The sequence below is a fragment of the Lissotriton helveticus genome, chromosome 10 (assembly GCF_964261635.1).
Source record: "Lissotriton helveticus chromosome 10, aLisHel1.1, whole genome shotgun sequence".
Classification (NCBI taxonomy): Eukaryota; Metazoa; Chordata; class Amphibia; order Caudata; family Salamandridae; genus Lissotriton; species Lissotriton helveticus.
This window is the reverse complement of record NC_136071.1, coordinates 16474352-16498309: the sequence shown is the minus strand read 5'-3', so window position 1 is coordinate 16498309 and position 23958 is coordinate 16474352. Positions and strand designations below refer to the sequence as shown.

The 23958-nt window shown below is 56.4% G+C and overlaps 1 protein-coding gene across 1 annotated transcript in view; it reads right to left on the bottom strand.

Annotated features, from left to right (window-relative positions):
* Window positions 1-23958, bottom strand: part of ATP2B3 (ATPase plasma membrane Ca2+ transporting 3) — a 633319-nt gene that overhangs the window by 96981 nt on the left and 512380 nt on the right. Inside the window, exon 13 of the mRNA XM_078664571.1 lies at window positions 10575-10809. Coding sequence (XP_078520697.1) covers window positions 10575-10809 — 235 coding nt within the window. The remainder of the gene's footprint in view (window positions 1-10574; window positions 10810-23958) is intronic.

Genomic DNA, 23958 nt, shown 5'->3' with positions numbered 1-23958 from the left:
CGGCTGGGCCGGGCAATGGTGCTGACGGTGGCCCGGGCCCTGTCCTGCGGGGAGGGAGCGAGCCCTTCATGTGGCCTGTCCAACATGCGTCCCCCCCAGCTGAAGGCGGGGAGAGTCACCCATCTTCTTGGGGACTTTCCTCGTCGAGGCGGAAAAAGCGGGACAGGCCATCCGCGTTGGCGTGGTCTTGGCCGGGTCGATGTTCCACAGTGAAGTCCATCCCCTGCAGGGAGATGGACCAACGTAGTAGTTTCGGGTTTTCCCCCCGCATCTGCATGAGCCATTGCAGGGGTCGATGATCGGTCTGGACCCGGAAGTGGGTGCCGAAGAGATAAGGCCGGAGCTTTTTGAGGGCCCACACCACGGCGAAGGCCTCCCTCTCGATGGTGCTCCAGCGTCGTTCTCGGGCCAGGAGCCGTCTGCTGATGAAAGCCACTGGCTGGTCAAGTCCTTCGGTGTTCAGCTGGGAAAGGACTGCCCCAACGCCATGGTCGGAGGCATCTGTTTGGACGATAAATTCCCGACTGTAGTCGGGGGCCTGGAGCACCGGGGCGGAGCACATGGCGGCCTTCAGCTTCTCGAAGGCCGCTTGACAGTCTGGGGTCCAGTTGACCGTCTTTGGTTGGTTTTTGGAGGTGAGTTCCGTGAGGGGCCCTACGATGCTGCCATAGTCCCTCACGAACCGTCGGTAGTAGCCCGTGAGTCCCAAGAAGGCGCGGACCTCGGTCTGGGTGATGGGGGACTGCCACGACTGGATGGCCGCGATCTTGAGTTGCAGAGGGGCCACCAGACCGCTTCCCACCTGGTGCCCGAGATAGGTCACGGACCCCTGGCCAATTTGGCATTTGCTGGCCTTGATCGTGAGGCCAGCTCGTTGGAGGGCCTGTAGCACCTCTCGGAGGTGGTGGAGGTGGTCGGACCAGTGGTGGCTGTACACAGCGATATCGTCCAGGTAGGCGGCGCTGAATCCTTCGAGTCCTGCCAGGACCTGGTTTACTAGCCGCTGAAAGGTTGCTGGGGCATTCTTCATGCCGAATGGCATGACCTTGAAGTGATAGTGGCCATCCGGGGTAGAGAATGCAGATCGTTCTTGGGCCCGGGGTGTGAGACCGATCTGCCAGTAGCCCGCTGTCAGGTCGAAGATGCTGAGGTAGCGGGCAGCTCCCATGCGGTCGATTAGTTCATCGGCTCGGGGGATGGGGTGTGCGTCTGTTCTGGTGACCGCATTCAAGCCCCGGTAGTCGACGCAGAACCGGAGCTCCGGCGTGGCGCCGGGGGCGGCCGCTTTGGGGACCAGTACCACTGGGCTGGCCCAGGGGCTGTCTGAGGGCTCGATGATCCCGAGTGTGAGCATCTTGGCCACCTCCTCTTGGATGCAGGCCCGTACCCGATCTGGTACGCGGTAGGCCCGATGGCGGATAGGGGGACTGTCTCCCGTGTCCACGTCGTGTAAGCACCAGGGGGTGACCCCTGGGGTGAGGGAGAACAGGGTGGAGAACTGTAGCAGGAGGACTCGGCAGCCTTGGCGCTGTTCCAGGGTGAGGGCCTCCGAGAGTCGGACCCCGTCCACGGAGCCGTCCTTCTCCCGTGACCGTAGGAGGTCAGGGAGGGGTTCGGAGTCCTCCTCGGTTCCATTGTCGGTTGCCATCAGGAGGCTGAGTTCGGAGCGTACAAAGTGGGGTTTCAGTCTATTAGCGTGGAGGACCCGGAGAGGGTTTCGGGAAGATTCCATATCGATGAGATAGGTGACAGGGCTCTTGCGCTCGATTACTTTGAAGGGCCCCGTCCATTTGTCTTGCAGGGCGCATGGTTCGGTGGGAGACATTACCCACACTTGTTGACCGGGTTCAAATTCGATGGAGGATGCATTTCTATCGTACCACCTTTTCATGTCCTCCTGACTGGCCTCCAGGTTTGCTTTTGCCATCTCTCTGAACCTTCTGGTCTGGTTGCGGAGGGTTAGGAGGTACTTGAAAACATCTGGAGGGTTCTTTAGAGGGGGCATTTCCCAGCCTTCTTTGACTAGGCTGAGCGGGCCTCGCACCGGGTGTCCATACAAGAGTTCGAAAGGGCTGAAGCCGAGGGACTTCTGGGGGACTTCTCGGTAGGCAAAGAGAAGGCACGGTAGTAGCACATCCCACTGGCGACGGAGGGGCTCTTCCAACCCCCCAATCATCCCTTTGAGCGTGCGGTTGAACCGCTCAACCAGTCCGTTCCCTTGAGGGTGATAGGGGGTCGTGAATCGGTAGGTGACCCCACACTGTTGCCAGAGGGACTTCATGTATTTTGAGATAAAGTTCGTACCCCTGTCGCTGACGACTTCTCGGGGGAAGCCCACTCGAGAGAAGATCCCCATCAAGGCTCGACCCACTACTGGGGCTGTTATCGTACGAAGGGGGACCGCCTCAGGATAGCGGGTAGCGTGATCCACCAGGACCAGGATGAAGCGATGTCCCTGTGCTGTTCGGGGGTCCAGGGGCCCCACAATGTCTATTCCCACCCTTTCGAACGGGGTGGTCACCACGGGGAATGGTTGTAGGGGTGCCTTGAGTTTGCGGCCGCTCTTCCCACTGGCCTGGCAGGTCGGGCAGGACCGGCAATGGTTGGATACGTCGTTCCTCATTTTGGGCCAAAAAAAGTGAGTCACCAGGCGGTGGTAGGTCTTGTCTTGGCCCAGGTGCCCGGCCAGGGGGACATCGTGGGCTAGGTTCAACAGGAAGTCTCTGAAGTGGAGGGGCACCACCAGCACTCGCCCGGCCCCCAGTTCTGCGATTTTCTGTTCGCTGTACAAGAGATCATTGTCCCAATAAACCCAGTGGGCCCCGGTGGTGTCTCCTTGGCTCTGGGCGAGCGCTTGCTATCGCAATCCCTCGAGGGAGGGGCAGGTCTTTTGCTCCTGCCGGAATTGTTCCTGGGTGGGCCCCCCTTCTTGACGCCACTGAGCCAGGTCGGGAAGCTCGGGGGGCTGTGTGGACCCCTCTGGGGTGGGGTCCGGGTGGTCGGTCTGGAGGAAGTCTTCTTCGGGAGTGATCGAGGGCGGAGGTGCTGCCCATTCTGGTTCTTCTGGTCTAGGGATGGTGCGGGTGGCCATGGACCGGGTGGTTACGCATGCCCAGTCCGGGAGACCCAACATCCCCAGATGCTCTCTTCTTTCCACAGCGGCCCACGGGGAGCTCTCGAGATCGTTCCCCAGGAGGCAGTCTACGGGGGCATCGTCACGGACAGTTACTTTCAGCATGCCGGACACTCCTCCCCATTCGAAGGGGACGCAGGCCATCCGACACAGGCTCTCCGAGTTGTCTGCCGATCGGACGGGGCAAAGTACGTTTGGTAGGATTTGTTCTGGGGTCACCAGGTGACAGCGGACGGCCGTCACACTGGCCCCGGTGTCACGCAGGGCCTCGGCCTTGCGCCCATTGATGCTCACCCATTGGCTGTACTTCCGAGTGTTGGCGGGCAGGGGAGTCCGCGGGACCATATCTCTTCCTCCCAGGCATGCCAGGGTCATGGCGGCGGGTTCCCACTCGAACTGCTCCGACTCATAGGTCTCCGTGTCTTCGGAGATTTGTTCTTCTCCCAGGGCGGCGGCCGCCATCTGGCGGGGCCCGGGGACCTGGTTCTTCGGGCAGGTCGGGTCACTGGCATAGTGGCCGACTCGCTGGCATCGATGACACGTCACGTTAGCTCGGAACCCCGGGCGCATCGGGGGGTTTCCCCGGCCTGCTGGAGCCGGGGTGGCGTTAGTGGGTGCGGCCGGGGCGGCGTCTCTGCCCCGGCCCGGGCCTCCTCCTCCTCCTCCTCCTCGGGGACGATGGTGACCTTGGTTGGTTCTGTTCTGCTCATTCGGCCCACTCCGGGCCACTCGGGTGCTCTCCCACCGGTCAGCCTCGGTGGCGAGCTGCCGGGGTTCAGTCAATTTACTGTCGAGGAGGTGCTGCCTGAGCTCGACAAAGCAGTTGTTGGAGAGGTGCTCCCATACAATGAGATTGAAGAGTTGTTCGTAAGTGGTTACGTTGTTACCCTTGATCCACCCCTCGAAGGCTCGGCTGAAATAGTTCACGTATTCCAACCACGTCGTACCTGGGATCCGGGTGCAGTTGCGGAACCTCTGGCGGTACATTTCGGGTGTAAGTCCATATCGACTGAGGAGGGCGGCCTTCATATGGTCATAGGACGTCATTTGATGGTCCGGAAGCTGCAGCAGGGCATCACGACCCTCGTTGACGAATCTCCCCCATAGACCGGCTCCCCAGTCACTTCGAGCGACCCGGTGGGCGGTCATGGCAATCTCATAGGCTTTGAACCACTGCTGTATGTCGTCGTTCCGGTGATATTCTCGGACCACATCCTTGGGGATGTGGACCTTCTGCTCGGTAGGACCCGGGGAGTGCGGTTGCTCGGGCACCCCTAGGTTTTTGTTCAGTTTGCGTATTTCTATCTCCGCTAGTTTGCACTCGTGCTCGTATGCCAGTCTTTTTTCTTCGAGGTCTCTCTGTCTCTGTTTTTCCTCTCGCTCTTCTCTGAGCCGTAAGTGTTCTAAGTTTATTTTTTGTTCCGCCAGTTTCAATTCTCCGTCTAATCTGAGTCGTGCCAAGTCTAACTCGTGTAATCTATTTTTTTCCCGCTCCTGGATCTCTTCCTGGGAGGGGCCTGGTCTCCGTTCCTCCGTCCGGGTGGTGTTGACTTCCGGGGCTGCGGGGTCCCGGGGGGTTGCGGTATTTGTCTCTGTCCAGGCCTCTAGGGCGTTTTTGAAGTCTTCTTTTGTGCTTAGCCCGGTGGTAGCAATGCCTAAGTCCATGCAAAATTGTTTGAGCTCTCGGTGGTTGTATTCTTCCAGCTTTTCCATCTGGAACTTCTCCGCCGATCCGCTCTCTTTGGTCGTCATTGTGGTTTTAGTCGTAGGGTGAGTTACTGTCTGTACGGTACGCGTTGGTTCGGATCGCGCCGCTAGCCACCAATGTTAGACGGGGACCTGGAGGGTCGGCCGAGCACAGTGATCGCACAGACAGGTAACTTCCCCCCCACAGATGGACACCACACAAAGCTTATGGTAACACCTTTTATAGGCACTTCGGGTAGTAGAGTGGTACGATACAGGGCGATCAGGACACGATGATCCTCTCAATTCTAGTCTCTAGTAAGGGAAGGGGGTAGCGGGACAGTCTTGGTACCCACGCAAGGGGGTAGCGGGACAGTCTTGGTACCCACGGGTACGGGTGTGTAACGGTGATAGCTCACAATCCTCGAGCTCGGTGTTCGGAGGGGTCAGACCGCGGCAGCGCCGGCAGGTCCCGAAGAGGTCGTAGGTGGCACGGGCCGCGGCAGCGCCAGCAGGTCCCAACGAGGATGAAGGTTACAACGGGCCGCGGCAGCGCCAGCAGGTCCCACGAGAATGCAGGTTGCAACGGGCCGCGGCAGCGCCAGCAGGTCCCACGAGGATGAAGGTTACAACGGGCCGCGGCAGCGCCAGCAGGCAGGACAATAGTTCACAAGGCAGGGCTGTGGCAGCGCCAACAGTCCGTCAAGGATGAGTTCGTCGCGGTGTCTCTCGACTCAAGGATACAACTGCCTTCCTGTCCTGGGGCTGCCTCAGTTATAGGTCTGGCGCCCTTTGATGTCCGGACCCTCGCTCTTGGAGGTCGGGAGGTCTGGGATGAGGGAGTCCAGACACCCAGCAGGGGGGTGGAGCCAGCGCCCGAGGAGGCTGGGGGTGCTCGGCACCTGGCGGGGGAGAGCCATCGACACTTCGTACTCCCATTGACCTGCCAAGTGGGCCGTTCACCTCCTGGGTGGAGGGTGGTGCCGGGATGTCGGGGCCTGGCCAGGCCCAGGGTTGGGGTCGGGCTGAGGCCGCGCGGCCGCGTGGTGCCGTGTCCAAGATGGCGGCTGGGCCGGGCAATGGTGCTGACGGTGGCCCGGGCCCTGTCCTGCGGGGAGGGAGCGAGCCCTTCATGTGGCCTGTCCAACAGTCCACATCACCATCAGGGGTTCTCCGGCCACTACCACCAAGCCCCTGAGCCCCTCTCACTGCAGCTGGAACAAAGTGACTGAAACGTAGTAGACAGAGGACCTCAACACCATCCAAGTAGATGCTGCATCAAACCTGGAACTGTCTGTCCAGAACTTGTCCGCCTGGATCACCAAATGCGCCAACATAGTCGCCCCCATGATGCCGGCCAAAACCAGCAGATCCTCAAGACAAACTAGCTGGTATAACCAGAGTTCAGAACCATCAAGTGCAACTGCAAACAACTAGGCGCACCATTAAGATCCCACAGACAGAACCATCTTCAAATCAGCCCTCAACAAGTACCACCAACGCATCAAGGACACAAAAAGAGACAACCTCACAGACCACACCAAAACAAGCACAAACCGCACGAAAGAACTCTTCAACATCATCAGAGAGTTCTCATGTCCGTCAGCCCCAGAGAACATGGTTCACCCTTCTCATGAACTTTGCGACACCCTGGCGGACTGCTTCCACAGCAAGATAGCCACCATCTTCAACAACTTAGATACCAACCCAACGACTTCACCTTCAACAATCTCCGCCCAACCACGGACACCAACCACTCTATCACCACCCGGGATCCGCTCACCACACAGACCACCACAGCTATCATGTCCTTATCCACTCCGGAGCACCCACAGACCCCTGCCCCTACCATTCCTTCAACCTCTGAACCAAAGAAATCAGTGTAAAACTCACCGACATCCTCAATGCCTCTATCACCACTGCAGCCTTCCCCGACCTATGAAAACACGATGAAGTCAGGCCCACTCCTGTAAAAACCCTCCGATGACCCCAGCAAACTTACAAATGGACGCCCCATCTCGCTGCTTCTGTTCCCTGCTAAAGTCCCAGCCGCGGTCCGTGCAGGTAACAACGGTGGGGAGCAACTAAGGAGGGATTTCGATGGAAGATGCACCAGGGACAATTAAATAAATAATTAATTTTCCCTCTGCGTCGTGCCTCGAAATCCCCCCTTACCCGACCCCACTGCCCCACAGCTGTTCCCTGCACGGGCGCGGCTGTAAAGTCCTCGAGAAGGTCATCAACCACCAGCTCACCGAACACCTAAAAAAAACAACCTGCTCAACGCCTCTCAATCCAGCTTCTGTGCCAACCACAGCACCGAGACTACCCTGATTTGCGCCACTAAAGACATCAGATCCCTCCTCGACCACAGCGAAACAGCAGTCCTGATCCTCCTTGACCTCTCAGCAGCATTTGACACAGTATCCCACCGCTCCTGTATCAACAGACTAAACCGCATATGTGTCCAGGGAACACCGACAAATGGATTGCATCCTTCCTCAGAGGATAAACTCAGAGAATACACCTGTCACCTTGCACCCCAAAACCCAAGAGCATCATCTGCGGCGTACCCCAAGGATCATCCCCGACCCCCACTCTGTCCAACACCTTCATGACACCCCTCACCGACATCATCAGAACCCACGGACCCAACATGATATTCAACGCAGATGACATCCCACTCATCCTCTCGCTGAGCGAGGACCCCTCCACCACCAGAGCAAACTTCCACAATGCCATGACCAGGGTCACCAACTGGATGAAGACCAACCGCCTGAAGCTCAACACGGACAAGATGGGAGCGCCGATCTTCAGGAAGAACACCTCCCCATGGGACAACAGCTGGTGGTCCTCCGAGCTCGGACCAACACGTACACCAGCAGACCACGCCTGTAACCTCAGCATCATCCTCAACAGTAAACTCACCATGAATCTCAAAATCAACGCAGTTGCCTCCTTCTGCATCAACACACACCGCATGCAAGGAATAATTTTCAGATGGGTACCCTTCAACACCAGAAAGACCGTCACTCAGGCACTCGCCACCAGCGGGCTAGACTACGGAAACAAGCTCTACTACGGAAACACGCTCTACTCTGGTATCACCACCCAACTCCTAAAGACGTCAGACCATACAGAACGCAACAGCGATACTCACCCACAACCTCCCAAATGGATCCCCATCACCCTCCACCTCAAGAACCTCCATTGGCTCCCTGTTCAGAAGACATGCCAGTTCACACCTACAAAGCCCTAGATGACTAGCAACCAGCATACATCAACGACCACCTTAACTTCCACCATCCCACCTGCGATCCACCTCTCTGGCCCTCGCACACACCCCCTGCATTCGTCGTACCCACAGCATAGGTCACTCCTTCTCCCACCTCGCTGCCAAGGCCTGGACTGACAGGCCCCTCAACCTATGAACATCACCCTTCGTGGCAAATTTTATAAGGGTACTCAATACCTGGCTTTACGACTGATACCAGCGAAACCTCAGCTCACGGATACCCTCAGGGGTGAAGAGCAGCGCTTTATAAATAATTGTTGATTGATTGATTGAAATATGACTTTGCAATAGTTGTATCTGAGTTCCTACTCGATAATCTCTGGGATAATAGGAGGCAAATTGTGCATTTTAAAGCAGCTCGCTAAAACTTGCCAAAACCTAATAGTATTTAGAGAGCACTGTAGAGGGATTTAGTGTCTGTCCAGGAAATATTTTGGAAATCACTGTAAAATATTGTTTGTAAATCACCTTGGGCCAGTGCCATGGGTAGAAATGTGATAAAGTTCAGACTGGATAGGGATGTTTGGGGTTTCTTTTTGTCACCCCTGTTTGCAGATGCTGTTAAATTCCACTTTTCACAGTGAAGACAATATTCTCAGTTTACTTGCCATGTAACAAGTGCTATCAGAGTTGAAGACAGGCTCACTCCACAGGTTGGATCAATTGCTGATGCATGTAGGCCTGAGCGGAGTTCGCGGAGTTCCGCAAAGTGAGAAATAAACTTTACCGTACTCCGTGGAGTTCCGCAAGCAGTGGAGTGAGGTACGTCGCGCTACTCAAGCTGATTTTTACTTTAGCACCAGGAGTTTGCTCTACACTGTAAAATCAGCACGAATGGTACACCGTTCAGCACATGAGGGTGCAGCTTCTTTCTGCCACTCACGTAGAGGTTCTACTTGAGTGACAGCTTCCTCAACACGAGTGGCAGGTTTCTCAATCCAAGCAGTAGTGACCTGCTACGACCGCCCGCAATCTTGATGGGAGGTGCTCTAGCGTTGGAGTTTCCTTGCTCACGATTACCAACTTTGCTCCGCGCCACTACATGGAGTTTTTTTTAAACTCTGCACTTTGCGCAGAGTGAGAAAAACGCTGCAAACTGCGCGAGCAGAGGGAATTTTATGCCGCGGCCTAGATGCATGCACTAGACTGAGGTTGAGGGGGGTCTCATTTCTAATATAGGTCTGTTGCACCCATGTCTTCTGCCTGGGATTTGGTTGAGATCTCTTCTGAGCTGTGTCCCTACATAATGGTGCTGAATTCAGACTTTATTTTTTTTCCTGTGTTTTTTGTTTTGGGATATGTGAAAGAAGCAACAAAGTGCAACCACTGCCAGGTTTCTCAAGACAAATTCAAAGCAGCAAAACCTACAAGTGAGAAAACTTGTATTATAACATCAATATTACAGCATTTTCCAACTACAAAAGGAAAGGACATCTTTTTAATCACAACATTTGTTGTGTCTTACCCACCATCTTGCAAATCTGGAAATTTGGAGCTCAAATCAATTATTCATCTGTTACTAACTAAGAAAGAAAAGGTAAATGGGATACTAAAAGATAATATTTTGTCTTCACTATGTGCTTGCCTAGAAATAGTATATTTTTAGGGGTTGTTAGAAGAAATATGCAAGCACGTCATGGGGTACTTTACAACACCTTTGATTTGGCACTTGGAAGTAATTCAATCACTTCTTAAGATTGCCCTTCAGGAAAACAATCACACACTGTTATGATTTTGAAGAATGAAACCAGAATACAAGTTACTGAGCATTTGTATGTAACAATACTAAGTATATGGGTTGATATCTGCATTCACACATACAGCCATTTGTTTCTTGCTGTTCCAAAGGGATGCATAGTGGATTAGTGCCTCAGTTTTTAGGTCTCGGGCCTAGCGTACACTGCGTAAGCAGTGGGCGTAGCCCAGAGTCCTTTTCTGAGGGCTTCTCAAAATGTACCTAGGAATTCCACGCTGCTCTTGCGTGTTATTTCCTAGGTGCATTGCTATTGGCCTTCGCGTGCGTGAGATTTAGAAACAACACGCAATAGGCCATAGGCGTTCGCGTAGCTCCACCTATGGCCTATTGGTGTCTGTTACGCGCACCAGAAGGCCATATATCTTCAATTATCTCAGCCGTCATGGCGGAGATAATTGAAGTCATATGCTGGCAGTGGCGCCACTCGCCGGCGTTTTTTTTTTTTAACAATAGCGATCGCGAAAGCAATCGCTTTCAGTGCTGCTTGTTCTCAGGTGGGGCTGAGCAGCAAACACTCCAATCCTATTTATCCCAAATCCCCCAATCATGTGCCAGTGACCCAAGTACAGCGTCTCTCTGTCTTCAAATTCACAATCTCTTAAAATTCAAAATGATGATTGGAAACAGGCTAACTCTAGTGCTTGGGGTGGCTTGGAATAATGTGCATTTGAGAAGTATTTTTGACGTTGAATGGGGGTTCGTACCTCGGGTCGCACAGGATCTTCAATGCCCACCACTGCGAGACAAGTAAGATCCCCCACAATTTCGTTCTCGTTGTCCCAGTCTGGCTCAGGGACCCCCGGGAAGTCCCGGTAGGCGATGCAGATGGTGCGGAGACCGTCGCAGGCCATGGGTTCGATCACCTTCTTCACCATCTCTTCCTTGTCTCGAGCGCGGAAGACGCGGGGCTCACCATTACTGCTGAAGATGTTGGAGCATCTGAAGAGAGCGAGAGATGGGAGGACAAAGAGAGAGAAGTGGGACAGATGGAGTCAATATGTCAGTGTTCACAGATGGATCACATGGGAGGGATGACACTGCCGTTTGTTGGTAGGCCTGGGTGGTAAATTCTGTTCTGCTCGCGGAATTTGCAGAATTTGGGTAATTTCGTGTTCTGCGGAGAACGCGGAATTGCCCAAAATTCCACGATCCGCGGCTTCGCAGAATTATTTGCCTCTTCGCACTTTCAAAATGCGTGTTCGCGAGATATTTCCCCCCGAGCACGCAAACAGCATTTGCGAAAAGGAAAAAAGCATCACGAACGGGCGGAACAAGCAATTCCGCGTGCTCGCAGAGATTTTTTACCGTTTCGCAGAGCTTTGCGTAGCGCGACTATGCAAATTCCGCCCACCCCTATTTGTTGGAAGACCAAGTAATCAGGTGCATGATGATGCCCAAGTGGCTGTCCTCCCTTATTCCTGTTTGACCAAGACTCATTACCTGGATTCCAGTCTCACATTTTGTAGTACTTATGTAGTATTTTTTTAAGACACTCCACTTTTGCAGGCTTCTCCCTCCATTATGTGGTCACCCTTCCCATGCCTTGTGATTTACATGTACACGCCTTGAAATGCTTCAGAATGTATCAGTCCGCCCAGAATGAACCTCCTTGAATAGCAGACACAACCCTCCACCCCTGGTTCAACCCAATCACCAATCTTTGCTTCATGTACCTGGGAGAAAATGTGTTTGTTCAATGTTTGACCCCATCATATTTTCTCTTCCTACACAAGGTTTTGAAGCGCTTAGAAACAGGCTCTGTTCCAGGATAGGGCGCTATATAAAATGAGTCAATTTAAGCTTGCACTTTTTAATTTTCAAGACCAAACACATCCTTTCTTACAGAAAGCAGGGATAATGTATCTGACAGTGCTTGTGGAGTGGGTGCCCTTTGGAGCAAGTACCCCTACAGTACTTGTGCTGAGGGCTCCCTTAGAGTCCCTATGGTGCAGGCGCTCTTACAAGACTTCTGGTGAAGGCACCCTTGGAGCGGGTACCATTGCAATACTTGTGACGCGGGCACCCATAGAGTCCATGTGGTACTGGCAGCCGTGGTGAGGGCTCCCTTTGAGTCCCTATGGGGCAGGCGCTCTTACAAGACTTCTGGTGAAGGCACCCTTGGAGCGGGTATTGTTCCAGTACTTGTGACGCGAGCACCCTTACAGTACTTGTGGTACCGGTACCCTTACAGTCCTTGGGCTGAGGTGTGGTTACAGTCCTTCGGTTTCCAGATGATTCCAACAGGGCATCAGCATTTCTCCTGAAGTGCTTGCAGCCACTCGAGTTCTTGGGCTCTCTCTAGTGCTAACCAGCGCTGCACCATGCCCCCACCCTGCACCATACCCCCACGCTGCACCATACCCCCACGCTGCACCATACCCCCACGCTGCACCATACCCCCACGCTGCACCATACCCCCACGCTGCACCATACCCCCACGCTGCACCATACCCCCACGCTGCACCATGCTCCCACGCTGCACCATACCCCCATGCTGCACCATACCCCCACGCTGCACCATACCCCCACGCTGCACCATACCCCCACGCTGCACCATACCCCCACGCTGCACCATGCTCCCACGCTGCACCATACCCCCACGCTGCACCATACCCCCACGGTGCACCATGCCCCCACGCTGCACCATGCCCCCACGCTGCACCATACCCCCACGCTGCACCATACCCCCACGCTGCACCATACCCCCACGCTGCACCATACCCCCACGCTGCACCATGCTCCCACGCTGCACCATACCCCCACGCTGCACCATACCCCCACGCTGCACCATGCCCCCACGCTGCACCATGCCCCCACGCTGCACCATACCCCCACGCTGCACCATACCCCCACGCTGCACCATACCCCCACGCTGCACCATACCCCCACGCTGCACCATACCCCCACGCTGCACCATGCCCCCACGCTGCACCATGCCCCCACGCTGCACCATGCCCCCACATGCACCATGCCCCCACGCTGCACCATGCCCCCACGCTGCACCATGCTCCCACGCTGCACCATACCCCCACGCTGCACCATACCCCCACGCTGCACCATGCCCCCACGCTGCACCATGCCTCCACGCTGCACCATGCCCCCACGCTGCACCATACCCCCACGCTGCACCATACCCCCACGCTGCACCATGCCTCCACGCTGCACCATGCCCCCACGCTGCACCATACCCCCACGCTGCACCATACCCCCACATGCACCATACCCCCACGCTGCACCATGCCCCCACGCTGCACCATGCCCCCACGCTGCACCATGCTCCCACGCTGCACCATGCTCCCACGCTGCACCATGCTCCCACGCTGCACCATGCCCCCACGCTGCACCATGCCCCCACGCTGCACCATGCCCCCACGCTGCACCATACCCCCACGCTGCACCATACCCCCACGCTGCACCATACCCCCACATGCACCATACCCCCACGCTGCACCATGCCCCCACGCTGCACCATGCCCCCACGCTGCACCATGCTCCCACGCTGCACCATGCTCCCACGCTGCACCATGCTCCCACGCTGCACCATGCCCCCGCGCTGCACCATGCTCCCACGCTGCACCATGCTCCCACGCTGCACCATTCCCCCACGCTGCACCATGCTCCCACGCTGCACCATGCCCCCACGCTGCACCATGCCCCCACGCTGCACCATACCCCCACGCTGCACCATGCTCCCACGCTGCACCATGCCCCCACATGCACCATGCTCCCACGCTGCACCATACCCCCACACTGCACCATGCTCCCACGCTGCACCATGCCCCCACATGCACCATGCTCCCACGCTGCACCATGCTCCCACGCTGCACCATACCCCCACATGCACCATACCCCCACACTGCAGCATGCCCACACGGTGCAGCGTGCCCCCACACTGGTAGCCGCTTGCCCCTTTTACCAGTGCAGAGTGCCAGGTCCTTCCTTTTCCATACTTTGCAGCGCCCCTCTGTCCTGTGCCCTTGTCTCAGTATGCCAATCCTTGGTTGTCTGCACCAATTCTAGTGTGTGCGTGTGGGCCCTTGCTTTCATTGACGCCAAGCCCCAGTACCAGCCACCTTGTGTTTACAACGTGAAGACTCGTATGCCCTGTACCACACTGCTCCCGAAATACTCCACCAGACTATCCCTGTATCCACATCACTTCCACAGTACTCCACCAGACTTCTCCTGTATCCACACTGCTCCCAGAGCACTATACCAGACTGCTCCTGTATCCACACTGCTCCCACAGCACTCCACCAGACTTCTCCTGTATCCACACTGCTCCCACAGCACTCCACCAGACTTCTCCTGTATCCACACTGCTCCCACAGCACTCCACCAGACTTCTCCTGTATCCACACTGCTCCCACAGCACTCCACCAGACTTCTCCTGTATCCACACTGCTCCCAGAGCACTCTACCAGACTGCTCCTGTATCCACACTGCTCCCACAGCACTCTACCAGACTGCTCCTGTATCCACACTACTCCCACAGCACTCCACCAGACTTCTCCTGTATCCACACTGCTCCCACATCACTCCACCAGACTGCTTCTGTATCCACACTGCTCCCACAGCACTCCACCAGACTTCTCCTGTATCCACACTGCTCCCAGACACTCTACCAGACTGCTCCTGTATCCACACTGCTCCCACAGCACTCCACCAGAATGTTCCTGTATCCACATCGCTTCCACAGTACTCCACCGGACTTCTCCTGTATCCACACTGCTCCCAGAGCACTCTACCAGACTGCTCCTGTATCCACACTACTCCCACAGCACTCCACCAGACTTCTCCTGTATCCACACTGCTCCCACAGCACTCCACCAGACTGCTCCTGTATCCACACTGCTCCCACAGCACTCCACCAGACTTCTCCTGTATCCACATTGCTCCCAGACACTCTACCAGACTGCTCCTGTATCCACACTGCTCCCACAGCACTCCACCAGAATGTTCCTGTATCCCCATCGCTTCCACAGTACTCCACCAGACTTCTCCTGTATCCACACTGCTCCCAGAGCACTCTACCAGACTGCTCCTGTATCCACACTACTCCCACAGCACTCCACCAGACTTCTCCTGTATCCACACTGCTCCCACAGCACTCCACCAGACTGCTCCTGTATCCACACTGCTCCCACAGCACTCCACCAGACTTCTCCTGTATCCACATTGCTCCCAGACACTCTACCAGACTGCTCCTGTATCCACACTGCTCCCACAGCACTCCACCAGAATGTTCCTGTATCCCCATCGCTTCCACAGTACTCCACCAGACTTCTCCTGTATCCACACTGCTCCCACAGCACTCCACCAGACTTCTCCTGTATCCACACTGCTCCCACAGCACTCCACCAGACTGCTCCTGTATCCACACTGCTCCCACAGCACTCCACCAGACTTCTCCTGTATCCACACTGCTCCCAGACACTCTACCAGACTGCTCCTGTATCCACACTGCTCCCACAGCACTCCACCAGACTGCTCCTGTATTCACACTGCTCCCACAGCACTCCACCAGACTTCTCCTGTATCCACACTGCTCCCAGACACTCTACCAGACTGCTCCTGTATCCACACTGCTCCCACAACACTCCACCAGACTTCTCCTGTGTCCACACTGCTCCCAGAGCACTCTACCAGACTGCTCCTGTATCCACACTGCTCCTACAACACTCCCCCAGACTGCTCCTGTATCCACACTGCTCCCACAGCACTCCACCAGACTTCTCCTGTATCCACACTGCTCCCCGAGCACTCTACCAGACTGCTCCTGTATCCACACTGCTCCCACAGCACTCCACCAGACTGCTCCTGTATCCACACTGCTCCCACAGCACTCCACCAGACTTCTCCTGTATCCACACTGCTCCCAGAGCACTCCGCCAGACTGCTCCTGTATCCACACTGCTCCCAGATCACTCCACCAGACTGCTCCTGTATCCACACTGCTCCCACAGCACTCCACCAGACTTCTGCTGTATCCACACTGCTCCCACAGCACTCCACAAGACTGCTCCTGTATCCACACTGCTCCCAGAACACTCCACCAGACTGCTCCTGTATCCACACTGCTCCCACAGTACTCCACCAGACTGCTCCTGTATCCACACTGCTCCCACAGCACTCCACCAGACTTCTCCTGTATCCACACTGCTCCCACAGCACTCCACCAGACTTCTCCTGTATCCACACTGCTCCCACAGCACTCCACCAGACGTCTCCTGTATCCACACTGCTCCCACAGCACTCCACCAGACTGCTCCTGTATCCACACTGCTCCCACAGCACTCCACCAGACTTCTCCTGTATCCACACTGCTCCCAGAGCACTCCGCCAGACTGCTCCTGTATCCACACTGCTCCCAGATCACTCCACCAGACTTCTCCTGTATCCACACTGCTCCCACAGCACTCCACCAGACTTCTGCTGTATCCACACTGCTCCCACAGCACTCCACCAGACTGCTCCTGTATCCGCACTGCTCCCAGAACACTCCACCAGACTGCTCCTGTATCCACACTGCTCCCACAGCACTCCACCAGACTGCTCCTGTATCCACACTGCTCCCACAGCACTCCACCAGACTTCTCCTGTATCCACACTGCTCCCACAGCACTCCACCAGACTTCTCCTGTATCCACACTGCTCCCACAGCACTCCACCAGACGTCTCCTGTATCCACACTGCTCCCAGAGCACTCCACCAGACTGCTCCTGTATCCACACTGCTCCCCAGAGCACTCCACCAGACTGCTCCAGTATCCACACTGCTCCCAGAGCACTCCATCAGACTGTTCCTGTGTCCACAGTGGTCCCACAGCACTCCACCAGACTTCTCCTGTATCCACACTGCTCCCACAGCACTCCACCCGACTTCTCCTGTATCCACACCGCTCCCAGAGCACTTAACCAGACTGCTCCTGTATCCACACTGCTCCCACAGCACTCCACCAGACTGCTCCTGTATCCATGGTGCTCCCACAGCACTCCACCAGACTTCTCCTGTGTCCACAGTGCTCCCACAGCACTCCACCAGACTGCTCCTGTATCCACACTGCTCCCAGAGCACTCCACCAGACTGCTCCTGTATCCCCACTGCTCCCACAGCACTCCACCAGACGGTTCCTGTATCCACAGTGCTCCCACAGCACTCCACCAGACTGTTCCTGTATTCACACTCCTCCCACAGCACTCCACCAGACTGCTCCTGTATCCACACTGCTCCCAGAGCACTCCACCAGACTGCACCTGTATCCACACAGCTCCCAGGGCACTCCACCAGACTGCTCCTGTATCCACACTGCTCCCACAGCACTCCACCAGACTGCTCCAGTATCCACACTGCTCCCACAGTACTCCACCAGACTGCTCCTGTATCCACACTGCTCCTACAGCACTCCGCCAGACTGCTCCTGTATCCACACTGTTCCCACAGCACTCCACCAGACTGTTCCTGTATCCACACTGCTCCCACAGCACTCCACCAGACTGCTCCTGTATCCACACTGCTTCCACAGCACTCCACCAGACTGCTCCTGTATCCACACTGCTCCCAGAGCACTCCGCCAGACTGCTCCTGTATCCACACTGCTCCCAGATCACTCCACCAGACTGCTCCTGTATCCACACTGCTCCCACAGCACTCCACCAGACTTCTGCTGTATCCACACTGCTCCCACAGCACTCCACCAGACTGCTCCTGTATCCACACTGCTCCCAGAACACTCCACCAGACTGCTCCTGTATCCACACTGCTCCCACAGTACTCCACCAGACTGCTCCTGTATCCACACTGCTCCCACAGCACTCCACCAGACTTCTCCTGTATCCACACTGCTCCCACAGCACTCCACCAGACTTCCCCTGTATCCACACTGCTCCCACAGCACTCCACCAGACGTCTCCTGTATCCACACTGCTCCCACAGCACTCCACCAGACTGCTCCTGTATCCACACTGCTCCCACAGCACTCCACCAGACTTCTCCTGTATCCACACTGCTCCCAGAGCACTCCGCCAGACTGCTCCTGTATCCACACTGCTCCCAGATCACTCCACCAGACTTCTCCTGTATCCACACTGCTCCCACAGCACTCCACCAGACTTCTGCTGTATCCACACTGCTCCCACAGCACTCCACCAGACTGCTCCTGTATCCACACTGCTCCCAGAACACTCCACCAGACTGCTCCTGTATCCACACTGCTCCCACAGCACTCCACCAGACTGCTCCTGTATCCACACTGCTCCCACAGCACTCCACCAGACTTCTCCTGTATCCACACTGCTCCCACAGCACTCCACCAGACTTCTCCTGTATCCACACTGCTCCCACAGCACTCCACCAGACGTCTCCTGTATCCACACTGCTCCCAGAGCACTCCACCAGACTGCTCCTGTATCCACACTGCTCCCCAGAGCACTCCACCAGACTGCTCCTGTATCCACACTGCTCCCAGAGCACTCCATCAGACTGTTCCTGTGTCCACAGTGGTCCCACAGCACTCCACCAGACTTCTCCTGTATCCACACTGCTCCCACAGCACTCCACCCGACTTCTCCTGTATCCACACCGCTCCCAAAGCACTTAACCAGACTGCTCCTGTATCCACACTGCTCCCAGAGCACTCCACCAGACTGCTCCTGTATCCATGGTGCTCCCACAGCACTCCACCAGACTTCTCCTGTGTCCACAGTGCTCCCACAGCACTCCACCAGACTGCTCCTGTATCCACACTGCTCCCGGAGCACTCCACCAGACTGCTCCTGTATCCCCACTGCTCCCACAGCACTCCACCAGACGGTTCCTGTATCCACAGTGCTCCCGAAGCACTCCACCAGACTGTTCCTGTATTCACACTCCTCCCACAGCACTCCACCAGACTGCTCCTGTATCCACACTGCTCCCAGAGCACTCCACCAGACTGCTCCTGTATCCACACTGCTCCCAGGGCACTCCACCAGACTGCTCCTGTATCCACACTGCTCCCACAGCACTCCACCAGACTGCTCCGGTATCCACACTGCTCCCACAGTACTCCACCAGACTGCTCCTGTATCCACACTGCTCCCACAGCACTCCGCCAGACTGCTCCTGTATCCACACTGTTCCCACAGCACTCCACCAGACTGTTCCTGTATCCACACTGCTCCCACAGCACTCCACCAGACTGCTCCTGTATCCACACTGCTTCCACAGCACTCCACCAGACTGCTCCTGTATCCACACTGTTCCCACAGCACTCCACCAGACTGCTCCTGTATCCACACTGCTCCCACAGCACTCCACCAGACTGCTCCTGTATCCACACTGCTTCCACAGCACTCCACCAGACTGCTCCTGTATCCACACTGCTCCCACAGCACTCCACCAGACCGTTCTTGTATCCACACTGCTCCCACAGCACTCCACCAGACTTCTCCTGTATCCACACTCCTCCCACAGCACTCCACCAGACTGCTCCTGTATCCACACTGCTCCCACAGCACTCCACCAGACTTCTCCTGTATCCACACTGCTCCCAGAGCACTCCGCCAGACTGCTCCTGTATCCACACTGCTCCCAGATCACTCCACCAGACTGCTCCTGTATCCACACTGCTCCCACAGCACTCCACCAGACTTCTGCAGTATCCACACTGCTCCCACAGCACTCCACCAGACTGCTCCTGTATCCACACTGCTCCCAGAACACTCCACCAGACTGCTCCTGTATCCACACTGCTCCCACAGTACTCCACCAGACTGCTCCTGTATCCACACTGCTCCCACAGCACTCCACCAGACTTCTCCTGTATCCACACTGCTCCCACAGCACTCCACCAGACTTCTCCTGTATCCACACTGCTCCCACAGCACTCCACCAGACGTCTCCTGTATCCACACTGCTCCCACAGCACTCCACCAGACTGCTCCTGTATCCACACTGCTCCCACAGCACTCCACCAGACTTCTCCTGTATCCACACTGCTCCCAGAGCACTCCGCCAGACTGCTCCTGTATCCACACTGCTCCCAGATCACTCCACCAGACTTCTCCTGTATCCACACTGCTCCCACAGCACTCCACCAGACTTCTGCTGTATCCACACTGCTCCCACAGCACTCCACCAGACTGCTCCTGTATCCACACTGCTCCCAGAACACTCCACCAGACTGCTCCTGTATCCACACTGCTCCCACAGCACTCCACCAGACTGCTCCTGTATCCACACTGCTCCACAGCACTCCACCAGACTTCTCCTGTATCCACACTGCTCCCACAGCACTCCACCAGACTTCTCCTGTATCCACACTGCTCCCACAGCACTCCACCAGACGTCTCCTGTATCCACACTGCTCCCAGAGCACTCCACCAGACTGCTCCTGTATCCACACTGCTCCCACAGCACTCCACCAGACTTCTCCTGTGTCCACAGTGCTCCCACAGCACTCCACCAGACTGCTCCTGTATCCACACTGCTCCCACAGCACTCCACCAGACTTCTCCTGTATCCACACTGCTCCCACAGCACTCCACCAGACGTCTCCTGTATCCACACTGCTCCCAGAGCACTCCACCAGACTGCTCCTGTATCCACACTGCTCCCCAGAGCACTCCACCAGACTGCTACTGTATCCACACTGCTCCCAGAGCACTCCATCAGACTGTTCCTGTGTCCACAGTGGTCCCACAGCACTCCACCAGACTTCTCCTGTATCCACACTGCTCCCACAGCACTCCACCCGACTTCTCCTGTATCCACACCGCTCCCAAAGCACTTAACCAGACTGCTCCTGTATCCACACTGCTCCCAGAGCACTCCACCAGACTGCTCCTGTATCCATGGTGCTCCCACAGCACTCCACCAGACTTCTCCTGTGTCCACAGTGCTCCCACAGCACTCCACCAGACTGCTCCTGTATCCACACTGCTCCCGGAGCACTCCACCAGACTGCTCCTGTATCCCCACTGCTCCCACAGCACTCCACCAGACGGTTCCTGTATCCACAGTGCTCCCGAAGCACTCCACCAGACTGTTCCTGTATTCACACTCCTCCCACAGCACTCCACCAGACTGCTCCTGTATCCACACTGCTCCCAGAGCACTCCACCAGACTGCTCCTGTATCCACACTGCTCCCAGGGCACTCCACCAGACTGCTCCTGTATCCACACTGCTCCCACAGCACTCCACCAGACTGCTCCGGTATCCACACTGCTCCCACAGTACTCCACCAGACTGCTCCTGTATCCACACTGCTCCCACAGCACTCCGCCAGACTGCTCCTGTATCCACACTGTTCCCACAGCACTCCACCAGACTGTTCCTGTATCCACACTGCTCCCACAGCACTCCACCAGACTGCTCCTGTATCCACACTGCTTCCACAGCACTCCACCAGACTGCTCCTGTATCCACACTGTTCCCACAGAACTCCACCAGACTGCTCCTGTATCCACACTGCTCCCACAGCACTCCACCAGACTGCTCCTGTATCCACACTGCTTCCACAGCACTCCACCAGACTGCTCCTGTATCCACACTGCTCCCACAGCACTCCACCAGACCGTTCTTGTATCCACACTGCTCCCACAGCACTCCACCAGACTTCTCCTGTATCCACACTCCTCCCACAGCACTCCACCAGACTGCTCCTGTATCCACACTGCTCCCACAGCACTCCACCAGACTTCTCCTGTATCCACACTGCTCCCAGAGCACTCCGCCAGACTGCTCCTGTATCCACACTGCTCCCAGATCACTCCACCAGACTGCTCCTGTATCCACACTGCTCCCACAACACTCCACCAGACTTCTGCAGTATCCACACTGCTCCCACAGCACTCCACCAGACTGCTCCTGTATCCACACTGCTCCCAGAACACTCCACCAGACTGCTCCTGTATCCACACTGCTCCCACAGTACTCCACCAGACTGCTCCTGTATCCACACTGCTCCCACAGCACTCCACCAGACTTCTCCTGTATCCACACTGCTCCCACAGCACTCCACCAGACTTCTCCTGTATCCACACTGCTCCCACAGCACTCCACCAGACGTCTCCTGTATCCACACTGCTCCCACAGCACTCCACCAGACTGCTCCTGTATCCACACTGCTCCCACAGCACTCCACCAGACTTCTCCTGTATCCACACTGCTCCCAGAGCACTCCGCCAGACTGCTCCTGTATCCACACTGCTCCCAGATCACTCCACCAGACTTCTCCTGTATCCACACTGCTCCCACAGCACTCCACCAGACTTCTGCTGTATCCACACTGCTCCCACAGCACTCCACCAGACTGCTCCTGTATCCACACTGCTCCCAGAACACTCCACCAGACTGCTCCTGTATCCACACTGCTCCCACAGCACTCCACCAGACTGCTCCTGTATCCACACTGCTCCACAGCACTCCACCAGACTTCTCCTGTATCCACACTGCTCCCACAGCACTCCACCAGACTTCTCCTGTATCCACACTGCTCCCACAGCACTCCACCAGACGTCTCCTGTATCCACACTGCTCCCAGAGCACTCCACCAGACTGCTCCTGTATCCACACTGCTCCCACAGCACTCCACCCGACTTCTCCTGTATCCACACCGCTCCCAGAGCACTTAACCAGACTGCTCCTGTATCCACACTGCTCCCAGAGCACTCCACCAGACTGCTCCTGTATCCATGGTGCTCCCACAGCACTCCACCAGACTTCTCCTGTGTCCACAGTGCTCCCACAGCACTCCACCAGACTGCTCCTGTATCCACACTGCTCCCAGAGCACTCCACCAGACTGCTCCTGTATCCCCACTGCTCCCACAGCACTCCACCAGACGGTTCCTGTATCCACAGTGCTCCCACAGCACTCCACCAGACTGTTCCTGTATTCACACTCCTCCCACAGCACTCCGCCAGACTGCTCCTGTATCCACACTGTTCCCACAGCACTCCACCAGACTGTTCCTGTATCCACACTGCTCCCACATCACTCCACCAGACTGTTCCTGTATCCACACTGCTCCCACAGCACTCCACCAGACTGCTCCTGTATCCACACTGCTCCCAGGGCACTCCACCAGACTGCTCCTGTATCCACACTGCTCCCACAGCACTCCACCAGACTGCTCCGGTATCCACACTGCTCCCACAGTACTCCACCAGACTGCTCCTGTATCCACACTGCTCCCACAGCACTCCGCCAGACTGCTCCTGTCTCCACACTGTTCCCACAGCACTCCACCAGACTGTTCCTGTATCCACACTGCTCCCACAGCACTCCACCAGACTGCTCCTGTATCCACACTGCTCCCACAGCACTCCACCAGACTTCTCCTGTATCCACACTGCTCCCAGAGCACTCCGCCAGACTGCTCCTGTATCCACACTGCTCCCAGATCACTCCACCAGACTGCTCCTGTATCCACACTGCTCCCACAGCACTCCACCAGACTTCTGCTGTATCCACACTGCTCCCACAGCACTCCACAAGACTGCTCCTGTATCCACACTGCTCCCAGAACACTCCACCAGACTGCTCCTGTATCCACACTGCTCCCACAGTACTCCGCCAGACTGCTCCTGTATCCACACTGCTCCCACAGCACTCCACCAGACTTCTCCTGTATCCACACTGCTCCCACAGCACTCCACCAGACTTCTCCTGTATCCACACTGCTCCCACAGCACTCCACCAGACGTCTCCTGTATCCACACTGCTCCCACAGCACTCCACCAGACTGCTCCTGTATCCACACTGCTCCCACAGCACTCCACCAGACTTCTCCTGTATCCACACTGCTCCCAGAGCACTCCGCCAGACTGCTCCTGTATCCACACTGCTCCCAGATCACTCCACCAGACTTCTCCTGTATCCACACTGCTCCCACAGCACTCCACCAGACTTCTGCTGTATCCACACTGCTCCCACAGCACTCCACCAGACTGCTCCTGTATCCGCACTGCTCCCAGAACACTCCACCAGACTGCTCCTGTATCCACACTGCTCCCACAGCACTCCACCAGACTGCTCCTGTATCCACACTGCTCCCACAGCACTCCACCAGACTTCTCCTGTATCCACACTGCTCCCACAGCAC